Source organism: Chelmon rostratus, chromosome 5, assembly GCF_017976325.1.
Source record: "Chelmon rostratus isolate fCheRos1 chromosome 5, fCheRos1.pri, whole genome shotgun sequence".
Lineage (NCBI taxonomy): Eukaryota > Metazoa > Chordata > Actinopteri > Chaetodontiformes > Chaetodontidae > Chelmon > Chelmon rostratus.
In genome coordinates, this window is record NC_055662.1 from 2,897,658 (window position 1) to 2,916,573 (window position 18,916).

Below are 18,916 nucleotides of genomic sequence, written 5' to 3' on the forward strand. Positions count from 1 at the left end.
TACAAAAACCAAAGTGCAATAATGAGAAATCTCAGATTTTCGTTGGCTTATTTTTTCGCTCTGAGCAGTTGCCAGGCAACCAGCAGAGCATGTTCGCAGCTCTGTCTTGATGATTGGCTCATTGATCTGCGGTATCACCAACCCAATCCCTTCCTTTTCTGCCTCCTTCCCAAACACAGCGGCAAACAGATCACAAAATGATTCATAAAGACGAGCAGAGCAGACATGCTGCACGACAGCGACATACAGCCACTGAAAAAAGTTTGAACTAAAAGAAATAATAATGATAACATGGTGATTAATTATGCTTAGTAGTGGTAGTGACTTTAATCACAAGGCAGCCACACCCTAAAGCATGCCCTGCTTTATCATCTATTTTACTCTAAATTTGACCATATCTGTATTGAAGAAGACTTGAAACTAGCGGAAATCTTTGCTGAGCTAATAAATCAAGTGAGAAGTAGTAATTTTCTCATAGACTTCTATACAATCAGATGTCTTTTTGCAACCGGTATTGTTGCCCTATGCTGGTCATTAGAAAGAATGCCGGGTCAAGGTACTTTTCAGATCCGGAGGCTACATCCACTTCTTTTATACAGTCTTTGACATGACTACAGAGGGGGGTCAGAATACGATCCTCGGTTTCACAGTCCTTCACACCACCTCCATGAGACTCCTGTGATCCAAAATCCAGGGGTGATTGTATTTGGCAGCACAAAAGAATTGGAAAAACAATTCAGTGCTATAGAAATGTAATTTCTAGGAGCCATGGTGGGGTTGAGTAGGGGAGAGTGCGCTGAGAGCTTAAAGCAGCAGCAGCAGAAAATACGACTGTGGAAATACTTGTAGAGCAAAGACGCAGCGGTAACATAACAGAGCAGAGGGAAAGATGGACTCTGAGCTTAAATAGAGAGTGTGCTGGAGAGTGCGGCATGTCACGTGTCAATTTAGCAGCAACTGCCTGAACTCACAGGCTCACACAGGGCTTTGTCCATTTGTGATAGCGTTTTCTTTTTCAGCAGAATCAGCTGAAGGTCAACAGACTAGACAAAAGAGAGGCTTGCAGAAAGGGATTAATTCATTTTGAATGTTTTCATTCAGTGTGTTTGATATTACAACATATGTGCAGTGGGTGAGCAGGCAGAAAAGGCAGACAAGATAGCTGGAGCAAGAACGCAGAGAGAGAACATTTTCTTCTTCACGGAGTGATAGCAAACAAACCCTGAAGTCAGCGATGCTCAGATTCAGGGACAGCTGGCTCGAGGACTTTCTGATCGCCGCTCTCCTTCACGCAAAAGAGCTGTTTGTTTCTACACACACTGCGAAGCAAAACTCAGGCAGGACCTTCACTTCATGAAGAATGAAAACAGGCTTTGAAGGATTTTGAATGTCGCACAAGTTCTGAAGTACAGCATATTGGCATATTTAGAAAAAAAAACTGATGAACTCTCAGTGTTTTGGCATCTTCCCAAGAAGAGACAGAGTCACGCCGACTAAAAATAGAAATGCTGTCACGTTTCAGGCCCAACAAGGCTTGAGGGGACACGAGAGCGGAGAGGAGAACCTCCTCTGTAGGCTGCTGATCCTGAACTGGGACAGCAGTTGCAGCACATTCACTGAAATGAACTAAAACGATCTTGAAAGGCAAAAATAAAGTGAGTGATTTCAATAATGAATGATAGTGGGTGAACACAGAACATAAACCAACCTGACCAGGACACATTTTTCTATGTATTCTTACAGATTTGGCCTACTTAGGGATGTTTTGTACACAATGAAACCAGTACACATCCATATATGCGGGACTGCACCTTACAGTCATTCATTGCTCTATGACTATACTCTCAATGACTATAAATCATGAATTGAACTTCATTCATTTGACCGAAGCATCTACCACTGGAAGGCAAACAGCTCTGATGTGCTGCAGGATCACTGTCTGAGCGTCGTGGACATGTACGAGAGGGACGTAAATATTTAAAGACATCTGTCCACAAAATTCAGGTTAACAAAAGCCAAGCTGTGTGTGCTGTATGTGCACTGTGAGCTCCAGTAACTGCACTGTGATGAACGTTCTGCTGTCGCTCAGCATTGGAGGAATGTAAATCAGTACAAATGCGAGTTGCTTTACTTGCCACTGTATACTTCTACCCAGCTACATTTCAGAGGCAAATATTTGGGTAATAGTTTCAGTCATATTTCATCTAAAAGCTCTGTTACAGCATTTCTTAGTTAGTTCTTCACAAAATAATAAAATGAGCTCCAAATCAACCAAATACAACAGTAAAATCCTGCATTTTCAATACAATACCTTCAATACCTGTAACAGAATATTTTAGTACATTTACTTAGATAAAGCATCTGTATACTTCCTCCACCACTATTGGTCATGATGTGTTTTATTTGGCAACTTAGTCAAACCTACATATTTTTGGAGTAACTGATAAGATCATCATGTGGAGTGTAGACCACACTCGAGGCTTTGCGCACAGCTGCACTGCAGGAATTTAACTATGCGTGACCCATAAAAGACCTTCATCTGTCTTAACAGAACCCAAGAGGCTGTAAAAACCAAACCGACCTGACATCCGCTCAGTCCAGCTGAACAGACTCTGAAGACACGGGGCCAAATGCTAAAAGACTGACTTGAACTTTTTAGTTTGGTTCTACTTGCACTTTCTTAGAAAACACTGAAGAACAAACTGAGTGTTTTTACATGTGCACTACTGGTTGTGATCATATTTAGGGTATGATGTTTGAGACATGAGAAACCTGGTTTTATAGCTTTCTGTGTAATTCTAAAATTATGGTTTCTGATGAATTTGAGTCAGTGCAGATGTGCTATTGGATGACTCAGCAACCAGTCACTCTGTCATTTCAGTACAGTGGTTGAGAATGAACCCAGTTTGGTTGAAGGATGAGCCGAAATATTGTTTCTTTGTCAGTGTCATCATAAAATATAACGTTTCTGCTATGACTTGCATTCATTCAGACTCAGTGGCCAGCTCAGTTTAGTGCCATTTGTGCAGATGGCAGACATTGGGCAAAATCCATGCTGCTGTGGAATACTCCAACAAGCATAGTTGTCCAAGAAATGATGTTGACATGCGTTAACTTGACAGAATATTTCCTTTTGATGTTGCAGGCGTAAACATCAAAAGGAAATAAATCGTAAATTTTTCGTCATTGTGGCTACAGTGAATATAGTGATACACAAAATAATTGTGAGGTTGTCGTACGATGTAGAAAATAGATTTTAGGGGACTTCAAAGTCTGCTTAAAATGGTGTTTAAAGAGAGCACTGGGACTATTAAGCTGTTTACTGTTCAAATCCAGTTACTCTTTGGAGATTTTAGTTCCTTGTGACGAAAAACAAAAACCTTCCCGATCACCGTGCACCTCTTGTTAAAATGATCGACACACTCGGCAGTGTTTCCCGGCTCTCATTTATCTGTGAGAGTGTTTTGTGATGGTGGCGACCATCAGGCTTAATTGAAGAGCAAGAAGTCGTGTGTTGCAGTCAAACCTCATTCAGAGGCTGTAATGCATCCAAAATTTGATTTGTTCGGCGTTGCCGCTGGCGCATCACATAACGGAGGTTAATGGTTTTCAAATGTCAGCCTGAGAGTGTGAGAGAGAGAAAGAGGACGAGAGAGACACTTATTTTAGACAGCTGAAGGGTCGTCAACACTTAGATTAGAGCTTAAACCATGAAGACTAAGCTTTCCTTCCAACCAAAACCTGCCCAGAGGAACGGAAGACTGTATTTTCCTCCGCAGATGTTGCTGACTAATATCAGCTTGAGCAATTTTACAGGCTGTAACTAAAAATCTGAACCATTTTGAAGACAATTTGAGCCTCTTAAAACCGTGAACTCCGTCCTTCAAGTTTTTCATTTCCTGACCGCCGACTGCTGCTCATCAGATTTTCCTTTCTTCTTAGGTGCAGCATGCTCCTTTGATTTCTGTGCATTTGTCTTTCATCAGTGTTTCATTTGATTCCTCATTAGACACAAGTGAGAACAAAGAAATGAGAACGTCTGCAGAACTAAAGAGGGTGGTGATATATGCAAGAAAGGAAGTGCTGCTCAGAAAGTATGAAAAAGGCAAAGGTGGAAAGCTCCTTTCAGACAGTCAGACAGGGTTGGATGCATTCTAAAATAATATGATTTAAAAATGCATTTTAAGACCTTGTTTTCTGTTGTGTGTAATTGTACTTCTATGCAGTTGTAAATTGTGTCACCACGAATCACACCACAAAACAGTCTTTGCACTCTGTGACCTTTTCGACCTGACACTGATATAGAAGCCTGTAATGGTGTCTCTCTCCTGTGTGATTGACAGGTGTGCTGGTGGTGAATGTGACGTGGAGGAAGAGAACCTACGTGGGAACTCTGTTAGACTGCACCAAACACGACTGGGCTCCTCCACGGTAATCCTCCACTCTGTTTGTGTTTTTTCTTGTCTTTCTCTGCCTCTGTGCGTCTCTGCTGGGAACTTTAAAGGCACACCAAACAAGACATACTATAATATTTTTGATAGCATTCTCAAAAATGTACAAACTCCCCCTCAGCTCACTGCTGAGACTCGAGATGAGAAGAGTTATGAGAAACAGCGAGCTGGGATGTTTGGTTGGATTCATTGATCGCTGTGAAAAATCACAGCCAGACAAAAACATATTCTTCACCCTGCTAATAAAAAGTTGAATTCATAAGCAAAAAACTGCACTGTTAATCACCTCATTGCTCTCTGGGGTTTTGCTACAGTTGTAGGCCCCTTGATCTGGTACGATTGGTAGCTAATGGTGTCTAATGTTAACTAACTTCAAATAGATGCTGTCTAAATTATGTTATTGAGTCCATTCACTGCTGTGATGAGTCTGCCTTACTCTTGCTACTGTCACACAGTTTCCATGACGTTTGTTCACGTAGGATATTTGTTTCCATGGACAGACGTCGCAGCTGCCACTGCCTGTTGATTTCAGCCCTAAATTGTCCTCATATTTGACTGTGACTGACTCGTCACATCGCCGCAGGTCATCACAGAAGCACACATTGAGAACACTGTTCTATTTTTTGACCACAAGCAATAAAGCTGCATGACGAGTTGATGCTCTGCAGTGTGTTTCCAACGTAAACGTCTGTATGTACAGCAGCTGTGTTTCTGCCCATCACAACTGTCAGACACCTAAAATTATATTTGAAATCAATTTTTATTTGAATTGTAAACACATTTAAGGACAGGCCTCATTTAATTATTCTGACTCACTTCTGCTCGGCATATTACCCTGTTTGATCCATCATGTTTAAACATTTTATTGTTTTTTTTATTGACTTTTATTTGCTGCTGATTGTTTATTTGATTAGCTGAAAGGAGCACTTATTTTTTTTAAAGTGCTTTAATGTTGCTAAAATTATTATTAAAAAAAAGGGCTAAATTGGCTCTGGGGCTGTCAGCTGTTGTTCCATGATGAGCTTTAACAAAAACACTCTCCACTCTGCATCCCAACTGTTTTACAAATGGAGAGTGGTTTTTGTAATTGCTGAGTGGAAATGTGACAGTCCCTCCTCGCAGCGCTGAAACCTCTCAATTATTGCTCCTGTATGTAAATGATTGTTGTTATGGCAATTACAGCTTAATCTCAGAAACCAGGGACTAAATTGCTTTTTTCATGCGGGCTCTTGTCACTGCGGATGTTTTATTATATACAGTAATGCAGTGGAATAATATGTTCCCTCTTCGATGAGTCATTATCTGTCGTTGGATGAACCTGTAACCCAAAGATAAAAGATGCAATGATTGAATCAGTTGCACAAAATATAACAAACACAAATGGGAAACAAGTTTGAGATTAAAAGCAAAACCAATTAGGGGCACAAGACCAACAAATACCCTTGAAATGCTGAAGAAAATACATAAAATTTCAGTTGGACGTTGCAGCAGCTTTAGTGGCATTCAGGGACACACTGATGTAGAAAAGCAATTACAAACATCACAGGAAATGTGAGATATCATCATTTTAAAATCACAGAGGGGGACAAGAAAGTCTAGTCTCAACGTGCTTTGCAGTCTGTTCCATTAATAAGGTCATTAACACCCAAAACAGTCTTCAAAAGGTCAGAATTTATTCACTGAGTATTTAACACCAACCAGTCCTGAGATGTAGTGTCATAATTAATGCATTAAAAGGCCAGCACAGATGCAAGGTTCAGGGTCCAGCTTTGAAAATAGAGGCTTACTCTGTAGATAAATATAAAGCAATGCATCCCCCATCACAGCAGACAGGTTTTTGATATAAATAACAATTTGTAAGTGTGAAAAAGCATCTCCAGTGTTAAGATGTGAGGCACTCTGGTAAACAGCATCAAAAGACTTCAAAGCAGAACGGACGGTATGTGAATACAAAATGCCCTAATATCAAACACAGAGATAACTGTGGATTGTACAGGTTTTTTTTAATGTTATCAAAAGAGAAGCAGGCTTTGTGCAGAAAAAAATCAATTTTTATCCTTGATGTCTCGGTAAAGTGGTCCACATGAGCCTTGAATGATAATCTGTTATCTTCCAAGGTTTCTGTCTGATGGTACAAGAATTCAATTTGGGTGATGATATGAACAAGTTGTTCTTGGGTTAAAACCTTTCAAGAACAACAGCATCAACAAGGAAAACGGCCTTCTTTTCCGCTTGATGGTTTGATGTGTTTTTCAGTTTATGTATCAGGACTTAAAAAGCTGCAGTGAACGACAGGACACTATACAATATAATGTTAAATGATGTGAAACAAGGCAATATGAAATGACGGTATACAATACATTGCAATGTGATGGATCAATGTTATGAGATGTGAAAGTAGAAGATATGATACAATACGATGTAAAATAATGCAGTTTGAAACAGTAAGATGTGATACGGTTCACCATGATGTGATACAATACAATGTATTCATAATAATAAAATGCTACGTGATGTTACCTTACCTTTGGTTACAATACAATACATGGAATACAATAATGTTATGTTATGTTAACTTAATCTGTCTCAGAAGGATCTTCTGGAAAAAAAAAAGCTTGGCCTTAGAAAAAAAAGACTTCATTTAAATTTAAACATTTAAATCAACATTAATGCTCATTAATTGCTAATTTTCATTAACATTCTAAAATATTGTCTTGACTTGGTTGTCGTTTTCTACTTTTCTACTTAGTATTTAAACATCTACTGTTTCTGTGGCACTTAGATACAGAAAAGCAAATATGCAATAGTGCATAAGTCTACAGTTACCATATCATACCATCTTGCTATTGACAGCTTCTTTTTAGCTGGAGCTAGCAATGGCTAATAATGTTTTAATGAATATTATGTTTCATATATGCATACTGATGACACGAATATAAAGCCTAATTTAGTAAACAGCGCCAGAATATTTTCACACTGGAATTATTTTTAAATTTGTCAGAACTCAACAGACTTCCCGCCAAAATAAACAGTAATTACTGGACGGCAACTCTGGTTTTGTGACTCCTGTCAGTCATGCAGTGCATTCAGTGCAGCTGCTGTGGCTTTACTGCTTTTTTTTGTTTTCTATGATTGAATATTTTTACAATTAAGAGAATTTTCTTATAATTAAATTACATATTTGAATTTCTAATATTCGCCCTACAACACAACATGCCACTTCTGTCTCATCTTCAAGCATTTCCAAGCTGTAAGTATGTGATTATTAAGTGGAATTTCTTCTAAATCCCTTGTTTTTCCTCTTCCTCTGTCCAGGTTTTGTGAGTCTCCCTCCAGTGACCCTGAGTTACCAGGTGGGCGTGGCCGGGGGAAACGGATGAGAATGGCCATGGCCGAGCGACCCTGCATTGAGCCAACCCCTGCTGCCAAAGTCAGGGGTCTGTCACAGCACAGGAGTCGTGGAGGTGGTGTGGCTGGAACCACTGCACCCATCCACAGCAAGGGACGGAGAGGAAGCCTGAACCTCATCAACAGCAACTGCCGAACGCCTCCTTCTTTCTTCACTGTGGAGGAGGTGAAACCTGCCAATAGCACCTCCTCTCTCTCCTCTGGAAAGCGAAAGAACAAACCTCCGGCTGACCTGGACCTGAGCCTGGTCTCTACTGACGATATTAAAAACGGCAATGGGAAGAGGATCCGAGCCAAATCCCGCAGCGCCCCCTCCACACCACAGGGCAAATCTGACCCCTCGTTCATGGACCCTGGAGGGGGTTGTGCCTCCTCACCACCTCCACCACCCATCCTCATTGACTGCCCCCACCCCAACTGCACTAAACGCTACAAGCACATCAACGGCCTGCGCTACCACCAGACGCATGCACACCTGGAAGCCGAGGAACAGAGGAAGCCTGAGCTGGAGCCCATGAAAGATGGGGAGAGTGAGGAACGACTATCAGACTGTGAGGACACCATCAGCAACATGACATATGACCTCTCAGAGACAAACAACAGCACTAATGCCAACAGCTCCTCTAAGAAACCTGCTCCTCTATATAAGGTGACCACGGTTGGATCTCCTAAGAACAGAAGGTTACTCCTCAGTACTGACCACACGCCCACAGCTAACTCCAAGACCAGAAGAACCTCATTGCTGAAAGATGGGCTGATTGATGACCTCAGCAATCTGCCCATCATCTCCAACATGACTGTGGTTTTGGAGAACTGCATGGTACCAGACAGGAACTCCACAGTTGAGATGCCAAAACTGGAAGCAGAGGGTTTGATCGACAAAAAAGGAGGCGCATGTGACAAGGGCAAGAAGGCCAATGGGAAGGTAGAGAAGCTGTCCAAGTCACGTACCAACCGCCCGATCGCTCCGGCCCCTGCTCCCCCCAAGCTCATTGCCATACCCAATACAGCATATCCGACTGGTCAGGCAGATACTGCCACCTCACAGCAGCCCTCACCCATGGCAGCTGTAGGCCTCACCAGTAAAAATCTTCCTCTGAAACCCATCAAACCAAAGCTGAGCATTGTTGTGGAACCGAGCCTGGTCAAAGCCACCCTGGTTACATGCAGCAAAGAGACCAGGAAGAAAGAGAAACGGAGGCTGAAGGATAAACACAACAAAGATGCACCAACCAGGACGCCTAATGGTGATAGCAGTGGAATCAAAATGGAAGATGGTGGCAGTGGTAAAATGGGTGTCAAAGAAATTTCTGGAAGCCTTCTAAAGGAGCACCTCAGTAAGCAGGATGTAATGAACGGGCTCACGGAGAGCCAGGAGAGCAGGATGGCTAGTATCCGAGCTGAAGCTGACAAGGTCTACACCTTCACCGACAACGCCCCGAGTCCCTCCATCGGTGGTTCATCGCGACTCGACCCCAGTGGAAGTTGCCTGGCAGCAGCAGACAGCAACAGCAAGACCAACAGCCCGGCCTACTCTGACATCTCAGATGCCGGAGACGATGGGGGATCTTCCGAATGTCGCTCAGATGGAATCAGATCCAAGTCTAGCTCCTCTACCTCTTCAGAGGTGAGCTCTAACAGTAACCATGGTAGCTCTGGTAAAACCCCTCCCACAGCATCTGCCCCATCATCAAAAGACCCCCAATCCCCATACTACCACAGCTACGAGCCGTACTACCTGCAGGGGTACATGCAGTCAGACAGACAAGGCAGCAGCAATGTTGCTTTCCACAAAAGCTCTGCCCTTGATGGGAAAGGGAAAGACAGAAAAGAAGAAGTGAAAGAGGATGACAAAAGCTCCTCCCATGAGTTCTTAGACTCAAAGAAAGGTGACGGGCCACCTCAGTCTCAGCTCCAGCTGGCTATGAGTCAGACCCAGACCGCCTTGGCTCAGTCACTGTACTATGGCCAGTACTCCAGAGGACTGTACATGGACCAGAAACTTTTACTGGCCTCCAAATGCTGTGACCAGACCCACGGTGCCAAGCAGAGGGGTGAGCGGGGACAGGGGGTGAGAGACAGTGAGGACGATAAACATATGGTTGGGGGTCCAGCCGGTGGACCCATGCTAGGTAAAGGTCCGGATGGTGCTAAAGGTTGCTGTCCCAAACCCGTCCTTTCCTACGTGGAGATGAGTGAGAGGGGAGAAAGGGGACAAAGTCTGGGCATAAAGGCTGTGCATGGTGGCATGGTGGACCAGCACCAGGTCTTGATGAAAGACTGTGATGACATCAAGTCACCGTCCTCTTCCTCTTCTTCATCACTCCACAACCCAAACAGTCAGACAGATCTGGACTCAAATGTTTCCTTTTCCAGTGTAAGTTTCTCCCTCTGTCTATAACCTGCCGCCGCCGCTGATGGTGTTGTTGGTGTGCTTTAATGACTGTTGTTGAGTGTCACAAAGAGATTAATCACAAATTGTGTACAGCCAAACCGATAGGTGCTAATAACAAAGACCATGTGGCTTCTGTGGTGCTGTAGCTCAAATTTGACTTACTATTTTAGTCATTTTGGTTGAAATCAGAATCATTTGGTTTGATTTGATGGATGCAAATGTTTTTATGTTTAAAAATAGAATTAATGGGGGAAATGTATAATTCGCTTCAGCTGTAAATGTAAAACATAAACACATAAAGAAACAAAAGAAACATTTCTAAGACATAAGTGTTGGTTTTGATATGAGCTGCTTTTTCAGAAAGCTTGGACAGATTTTTAACCATGTCATCTCATGATGCAGTTAACTGCTAATTCTAGCCATGCTGGGTCATGTAAAAAGGTTGTATGAATTGAATGAAAGCCGTGCTTGGGAGGGTAGCTTGTTTTTACCCTCAGTTTGGCCTAAATTCTGCAGTTGATCGTGTGTGAGACGTGTCTTGATTCGTGTCATTGAGAGGGACGCCACTCTCCTTACATCCCACCTGTGAATGGCCGCCTGCTGTTGAAACGTCGTCATCCTTCATCAACATCACACCCAGAGCCAGTGATAGATGGTCTGTCTATGGTTCTGTTCACTCAAGTACACAGTGTTTCCTCTATAGTCATTCAGCAGCGGTGGGCCACCGCAGAAAGAAATTCTCCAACCCTGCTAAAAAGAAAATGCACAAATGAAAGTCGTGAATTAGCCTTCCTTTCCCTCCAAAAACCCCACAAGAGACAAATTGCTAAGGGGCTAACATATGTGCTAATGTATGAAATAGGTATTTAGTTTTAGCTCTGCAACTGGCCATATAAACAAAAACTGGGACAAAGACGAGGACCGAAGTTGAAATGACCCCAAAATGACTCCCACCCACCACTGTTAACAAAGAATTATAGGGGAAACACTGCAACTAGCACCAACACTTGTCCCCATCGATCTAGCCCTCAGACGGCCCGGCCTGGGCTCACTGCCTGGTTCACAGCAAATACTCAGAGCTACAGAGTCAACATGGGGAGGAGGCCGAGGAGGGTGAAGCAGACAGGGGAAAGGAATGGGGAGCTACCGTGGAGCCTGCCGGAGCCAAGATGACCTCAGGAGGAGGAAGTGGAGGAGAGAGGGGAGGAGGTGTGTGTGGAGATGCTAAAAAAGCCAGGGTCCATGGGTCCCACGATCTCCTGCCCAGCATCGACATGGAGGATTCAGACCGGCTGGAGGGGCTAGATGATCAAGGCCAGGAGCCAATGGGAGGGCTGTCTGAGGAGTCCCAGAGTGCCCGGGCCGCAGTGTCTCCTCCCATGACCCCCCAGCAGCCTTACATCCAGTACCAGCACTCCTCCTACCCACCCTACCTAGCAATGTGTGAGAGCGGCGGGGGCTCCTATAGAGGGGTGTCCCCAACCCTGGTCCATAATTACCCAGGTAGGAATCAGAGTAAATGTTTTTGTATGCTTTAAAGGAATAATTCGCCATTTTGGGAAATGTGCTTATTCGCTGTTTGACCATGAGTTAGATGAGAAGATTACTCTCGTAGCTGACACCATGCCTGCATGATAAATATGAAGCCACATTCAGCAGCCAGTTAGTGTAGCTTTGCACAAACAATGACAAATGTTTAAATGTCTTAAAATATTATTTCATAATCTTGCAATATTGTTGCTACATTATGAGCGACTGAATTAACAGAACTGAAGTGTCAGTCAAAGTAGAAGCACTGAAAGGGTCTGAAATGTCAGTTGAAGTGCATTTTACTCTATTTGTATGAAGTATAAATACTGAAAGCACTTTGAGTTGCTTGGTTAAGCCTTGTGGACAGATGAATTTTCACCTTGTTTGTAAGTGCTTAGAGTATCTGACCTAACACTTGAAGACTGAGAGATTAAGCAATTGAAATGTCGAATTATGTTTAAATAGAGAAAGCAGTCAAAAGCAGTCAAGTCAAAAGTCCCGTCAGTCTGAGTGTAAAGTTTGAGTGGGAGATGAAAGCAGATGAACTGTCATCAGCTCTGAAGCCCTACGCAGCTGCTCATCCCCTTTAACCCCCTTGTAAGGCCCTTGTTTTCTTCAAACAAGCTAAACCCACTGCACACTTCCTGCCTTGCACTAAACAGCAGACAGACACAGAGACATGACTGACGATGAACATTTAGCACCTAACGAGCCGAATTTGTTTCTCAAAAGAACAATGTTGGATTGATATTCATCAGGTGGCCCAGTCCAGTGGGATTGGGACTGTGTCACTCAGTGTCTGCTGGGTGTGTAAATAGGCATCTGTTAGCCTGAACTTTTAGCTAGCTAGCTAGCTATTAGCCACACATTTGCTATTTGCAAAGCAGATTTGTTAACAAGACAGTGAAGTTAGCTGCAAACATGCTGTGATTATTAAACAAAGGGGTGGTGTTGCTGGAGGAGTCACAATTTAAAAGAGCCTGTGCTCATACAGTATTACACAGCCACGAACACAATCTGCTGTCTATATTTGACCTTAAAATAGTTTGCTCATTAACCTTGAGGGAAACCATTTGTATTATGGTATTTTATTGGTTTTTCTGTTTTGTTCAAATGATTTTTAGGGGCAAGAATTGCTTCAAATGTACCAAATTGCATCAAAGCCATCACTCAAGTTTACCTTAAAACGTAATTACTCCGAAAATGCAGGGGTTTTAACCCCTTAATCTGCTAATTTATTCACAAGAAAAGTTAATTCCTCAATATCATATAAAGCAGAGTGTATGTATTAGTCAACCCCAAATGTGGGATGAACCTAAAAAAGCTTTGTGAATATCTGAGCTGAAATTGCACCTTTAATGAAAAATAAGGGGACCTATAAAGAGACAAATTCTCAATTGTCATGGTCAGTGGTCTGAGTCCATATGTTTTTCATAAGCATTTTTAATCAGCAATTTTAAAACATTAAAGACACAGTGAAGAAAACAAATTGAAATGCATAAATTATAAAGCCAATGAGAACAGAAGGTGCTGAGAAGTAAGTACAGCAAATCAGTTTGTTTACTCATGTAAAGTACATTTAAAAACAATACAAGTTGCTGATAATCCAAGATACACAGCCTGGTGTTGATAGCCCAGAGGGTTAGGACTCATAGTGTCATAGTGTCTTATAGGGGCCACGTCTAGCCTCATTCGGGAACTGTTCCTTCATATATAGCAAATAAAGGCCTCTATATGGACAACTCGTTTTTGCTGGATAGATAAAGTAATAGTGTGTGTGTGTGTATTTCTGTGGCTCTCTGTGTGTGTCTGTGTTTGTGTCCATCAGGTTTCCACTACCCTCTGTACGGCAAGACGGCGGGCAGGGAGGAGTCGGAGGTGACTACAGCCAGCAGAGGAGGAGTGGTGAGCAGCAAGCAGAGCAGCGACTCGTCATCGTCCTCGGCCATGGAGCTGCTGCAGCAGCAGAGCCATCAGTACCACGGAAAATCACCTGCTGTGAGACACCGCTCACTTTACTGCCACATGCACACTGCAGCACAGCGTCACTCCTCTGACGTTTGTTTTTTATTCACACGGCACAGATCTGATGTTTCCTGATGAACACACACACAAAAGTGAAGAGTAAAAAGAAGATGAAAGACAAACACGGGAAACTGTTGAGGGCTAAATGCTTGAGACATAGCTGTTATAGTTGCACTCTTATGACAAGTATATTTCTATAAAAAAATGATTGATTTAGTTCAGAACATATATCACATACACCAGTGTGAGACTCACATACTTGTAAAAAACTGCAGAGTTATTAGCAGAATATATAGAAATTGTATGTGTTTCCTATAAATTAATATTTACAGGACCGGCCAGAGTTTTGGTCCATATTAGCCCATTTAAGACCAATTAAAAATGCTTAACATCACTGTTGACCGTTTTACAAGACACACTGCAGTGTGCCAAGCCCTTTAGCGTTCTGCTTTACAGGCAGCTGTTGCATTCAGTTAGTTTAACGACAGAATAAAATTCAACTTGCAGAAAGCTGAGAACTGCTTGAGATAAATAATGAAACTCTTACTCTTCTTCTGTCCTTTCAAAGTAAATGTACGTGCTCCTTGTGCCGTAGTGCAGTGCAGACAGTGCGCTCTCTGCAGCACCATGCAATGCTGATATGGCAGGCGTGGCATTTGTTGAGACAGCAGACCATATCAAGTATGCTTCAGATGTCTTCAAGTTGAATTTCAAAGTGTAGCGAAACAGATCAAAACTGATTGCTGCCTGGAAGGAAAGACATTTTAAAAGATCTGACACACTGCAGCTCACTGATTGTGTGTTTTCAACAGGTGATGAAAATACCTGTTTTTAAGTAACTGGTTACTTGTGTACATGTTGTGCTGTACTATACTACCACTTGATAATGATATGATGCTACAACTTAAGTCATATTACTCCTGTGGCTTCAAATTGTATCATACAGAGCTGTTTTTTTCTGTCTAGCAACTGGAGCCAGAAAACACAAATTTAGGGGAAAAAAAGCGCACTAAAAACCAACACTCAAACTGACATAAATGTTGCCAACTTCATCTCAAAAGAAATGTCTTGACTTTGAACCTGTAGAGCAAATTTGGGGTTTCATCATCACTTCAATACAGTCAGACTTTCTTTGAGCGGTATCTAATGGACATCAGAGGAAGTGCAGCTCAAAAAATCCCATTCTTCCCCAGTATGAGATGCTCTGTTTTTTTGTTTTTTTTTTACTGTAAGATGATGTGGTAGTTACAGTCTCTGTTGGTGGGGTTGGAGAAAGGAAAAGTTGAGAAACAGTGTAATTCCAGATGTGTGTGTTGGTACAGCCCGGCGAGAAGGGTTCCCCTGAGGGAGAGAGAGAGACGGAGCGAGAGAGGAACCACGTGTCATTCGCCCGCCACCTCCACACACACCATCACACACACCTGGGTATGAGCTACAACCTGATGTCAGGACAGTACGACATCTACCAAGGTACGACGAGCTGAGCCCAGAGTGGGTCAAACTGGAAGTGACTGGCAGCGGCTCTTTTTTGCCCAGCTGTTGTTCTTTCATTTTCCTCCTATGAGGCTTTGAGGGTGTTTTTGCTGTTGTTGAATGCTAATAAAATTATTTTTTTAAATGCATTTTATAATTCCAATGTAGTTACTATGGACAACCACCACATCAGTCAGCTTACATTTTCAACAGATTGTTTGTTTAAGCTCTCTTTAACCCAGCAGCAACAGCTCATCTGCTACTGTCAGCGTTTTACTCGGAGATGGGTGAATAGCAGCTGGACTGTCTCACTGTCTGTGCATTTGTAACATTACAGGACATTTTTCCCATTGAAATGTGATGTTTCACAGCTGCTTTTCTCACTGTGTTGAAGGGTTGAGCTCCAGGTCGCTGGTCTCCAGTCAGCAGGTGTCAGGACACTCCTCTACTGGTAAGTTTGAAACGCAGAAGCCTTCTGCTGTTAATACCAGACTGTGACAGTCAGGACCCGGCCAACCACCCGGCTGCATTCAAGCACATTCATCAACTCCTCCGATTTCCTGTTGCTCCTGAAAGATATTTTAGGACGCCAGGGAGTGTCTGTGCCTCTAGGCAAGATTGTAATTATGTTTAGATAGCTTTAGTGATGGGATTTATGTGTTCAACCTGTTAAATAGTACTGGTTTACATTAATTCATTTATTCCATGCTCCTGCATGTTTGGATCTTGGTAAATTTAGAATCTGGGTTTATGTTATTATCTGTATAACTGTCATGCGCTGATTGGAAAAATTCAGAATAAATGCAGCTTTTGTCAATTTACATATGATTACAAAATAAATGCATTTTCTAAAATGTGGGTTTTAATCATACTCACTCAGTCAAGTTATGATTAAATAGTTAGCTTGCATGCAAATGCAGCATGCTGTGATTCCCTAACATGCATAGCATCATGCTCAAACCATGATCTGTGAGTTTCTGTGCTTTCAGCACAGTATCTTCTTCTTCAGCTCAGGTGTGGATCAAGTGTGGATCACAGACTCATAAATGAACCGCTGAGTTTGGATCTTATGCAGTGAGTTGCTTAAAAAAACCCATAAAATACAAACTGGGAACAGAATAAGCTGGAGAATTGTCTCGTCCTCTCTGGTGGGTCAATAAATCAAATATCTAAGCCCTCTCTTCTGGGTAGAGCAGCTCACAGCTGAAGCTCGCGTCTTGTTGCCTAAATTGCCATCCAGTAGATCATTATCCGCTTTGCAGTGTTTTCCATATAGTTTCAGGAGCCATAAATCACTGCCTTTGTTTGAAAGTGTGAAATAATGCAGAGGGAACCTGCCAGGCAGTTAAACAGCATAATGTGAAGATTGCCTTGCTGTTGCAAAGACTGCAGTTATCTATAAATGGTAATTGCTGTGAAATAGAGGAGATTAACAGCAGTGATGCTAACAGTGGATTCACACAACGGCCGAGAAATGAAGAAGGATACCAGGAGTTTTCTGCAGAAGCTAAAAGCAGCGGTGCTTTCCGATGTGTAGGCCTGATATCTGAAGATCTCTAATTAATTATCTTCTTATCTTGTGAACAAACCGTTCTCTTACAATCACAGCTTAATTATGTCATTATCTCAAAATAACATAATGGTTATAGTGGCGTGTATAGACTTGTGTTTGTTATCATCTGGCATTCCGGGGTGCTGTCCTCTGGACATATCAGTTTATCTGAAGGCTTAAGGGACATTTTTTGTGATCAAAAGGAAACAGTTTGGTGTGTTGTTAACAAGCTGATTTGTTGCCGTCCCTGCTTCTCAGAGAAAATTTACTTGCCTGTTGAGTCTTTGACTTATGGTCGCCACGCTGTGCGAGTATCAATTCCCAATGAATGGCATCTTGTCATGTCTGGTGTTCAACCTTTCATCACACAAAGCAATTCATTTTTCCTACATTTATTTTTTATTTATTTATTATCTACGTTAATCTTGAAGCTCTTCCTACATGTTGGAACTGTGACTCAGTTGTCAGTAGTGAAACTCAGCTGTATAATCTGTCAGGAATGATGCATAAAGGTGTGTTCAGACTGCCCAAGTTCAGCCATTTTCAGCTTGTATGGATGCTTTTCTCCTCCAGTGTGCCCTGCTTAAAGCAAAACTGTCTCTCTTTTGTTAGATTTTGTAAGCAATCACACCACTTCCAGTCTGAATACACCTAAAGTATTGACTCTACTCCTGAGCTGCAGGGCAAATATGTGACTGAGCGCCTGTGTTTTGTCCTCTTGCCTCCGCAGAGAGCGATGGGAAGAAGTAGGACCATGTGACCACGTCTCACATGAAGAACGGCAGATTTATCAGACATCAATTCCATGGTGTTGAATAAGCTTCGCCTCGCTGAGAGGCAGAGAACAAACGTTTAAAAACCTCTTTCATTTCTTACTAACGACAGCCACCTGTTTTATAACACGTCATCATTGAGCGGACGGGCCGATAGAGGGACAGAAAGCGGGATCGGGACCTTTTTGAAGGAGGAACTATCTGTACGATTCCAGATCACTGACTTTTGAAGCTTTCAGTTTTGCAGGATTTTGACAGAAGCAGGCGGCATGTATAAAATGAAACAACCCAGTGCACTCAGCCCAGCCGCGGCTTTATAAAATGCACATTTATTCTAGTGTATTATGATGATGATATGACTGAATGTACTGATGACGACTTACATTATCCCAATAGTGTTGATGGTTTTTTTAAACTCCTATTGGGATACAGCATTAGGAAGCTAAAAAGTCTATTATTATCCTTATTATTCTCATTATGATTATTGAAGTGGTCCTCCTCCCTCCATAGTGCTGACGCTACATTTGTATTACTAACCTGTACTTGAGCGTAACCATGTTGATTGTATTGTCTTTATGTGAGAGTAAACCTTCACATCGACCTGCCCAGTGCCATGTAGGAACCCAGTGGTGTATATATTCTGTACAGATTCATGGCAGAGCACTAACATGCTTTATTGTAGTCTATGTTGATCTCCATCAGCCATGCAGGGGAGCAGCGGGCAGAGCGGGACCACCCGCGGGAACAGAACCGTTCATGTGACACTGTTTCTTTAACTGACTCCAGTTAATCTGTAGCAGTTTGTACTTAAGGCACATGTTCCTGTGATGTAATTCACAGTGTGTTGCACATATGATGTTGCTCATATCCCATTTCAGTAGAGCTTAGGTTATGTATGTCATTTTTTGAATGTTTAGTCCCAGTTTGTGCCTCTCGAGCTTTTGGAAACCCAGCTTCCAATAATACAAAAAATAACAACAGTCCAGTTCAATGTAGCATGCTGCTGTGACCCGGGAGGCTGCTGTTTCTTTCCTGTGTGCTACCAACAGCTAATGACAGCAGTTGGCAAAACACTCTCATCATAAGGTCCATTCAGTAGCTAATCTGGAGCTTTCAGTTGTATCGCACCATCTTCCTCAGCAGCCCGGTTGCCATAATTGTGGATATTCACATTTCCATTCCTCTGAGCACTTCAAGGACTCCTTGTCCATGTTTGCATTATAGTTTGGAAGTTTGAAAGTTGATTTTTTGAATGGACTGTTTCGTCCGGGTGGGTGATCGTGTTATGGTTTTGGGATTTTGCAGAGTC

At 42.4% G+C, this 18,916-nt stretch overlaps 1 protein-coding gene across 1 annotated transcript in view; it reads left to right on the forward strand.

Annotated features, from left to right (window-relative positions):
- znf608 (zinc finger protein 608) overlaps nt 1-17,584 on the forward strand; it is a 47,858-nt gene extending 30,274 nt beyond the window's left edge. The window contains exons 3-9 of the mRNA XM_041937866.1: nt 4,344-4,431; nt 7,767-10,236; nt 11,280-11,757; nt 13,613-13,782; nt 15,132-15,279; nt 15,677-15,733; nt 17,565-17,584. Of these exons, the coding sequence (XP_041793800.1) occupies nt 4,344-4,431; nt 7,767-10,236; nt 11,280-11,757; nt 13,613-13,782; nt 15,132-15,279; nt 15,677-15,733; nt 17,565-17,584 (3,431 nt within the window). The remainder of the gene's footprint in view (nt 1-4,343; nt 4,432-7,766; nt 10,237-11,279; nt 11,758-13,612; nt 13,783-15,131; nt 15,280-15,676; nt 15,734-17,564) is intronic.
- Nucleotides 17,585-18,916: the final 1,332 nt, after the last annotated feature.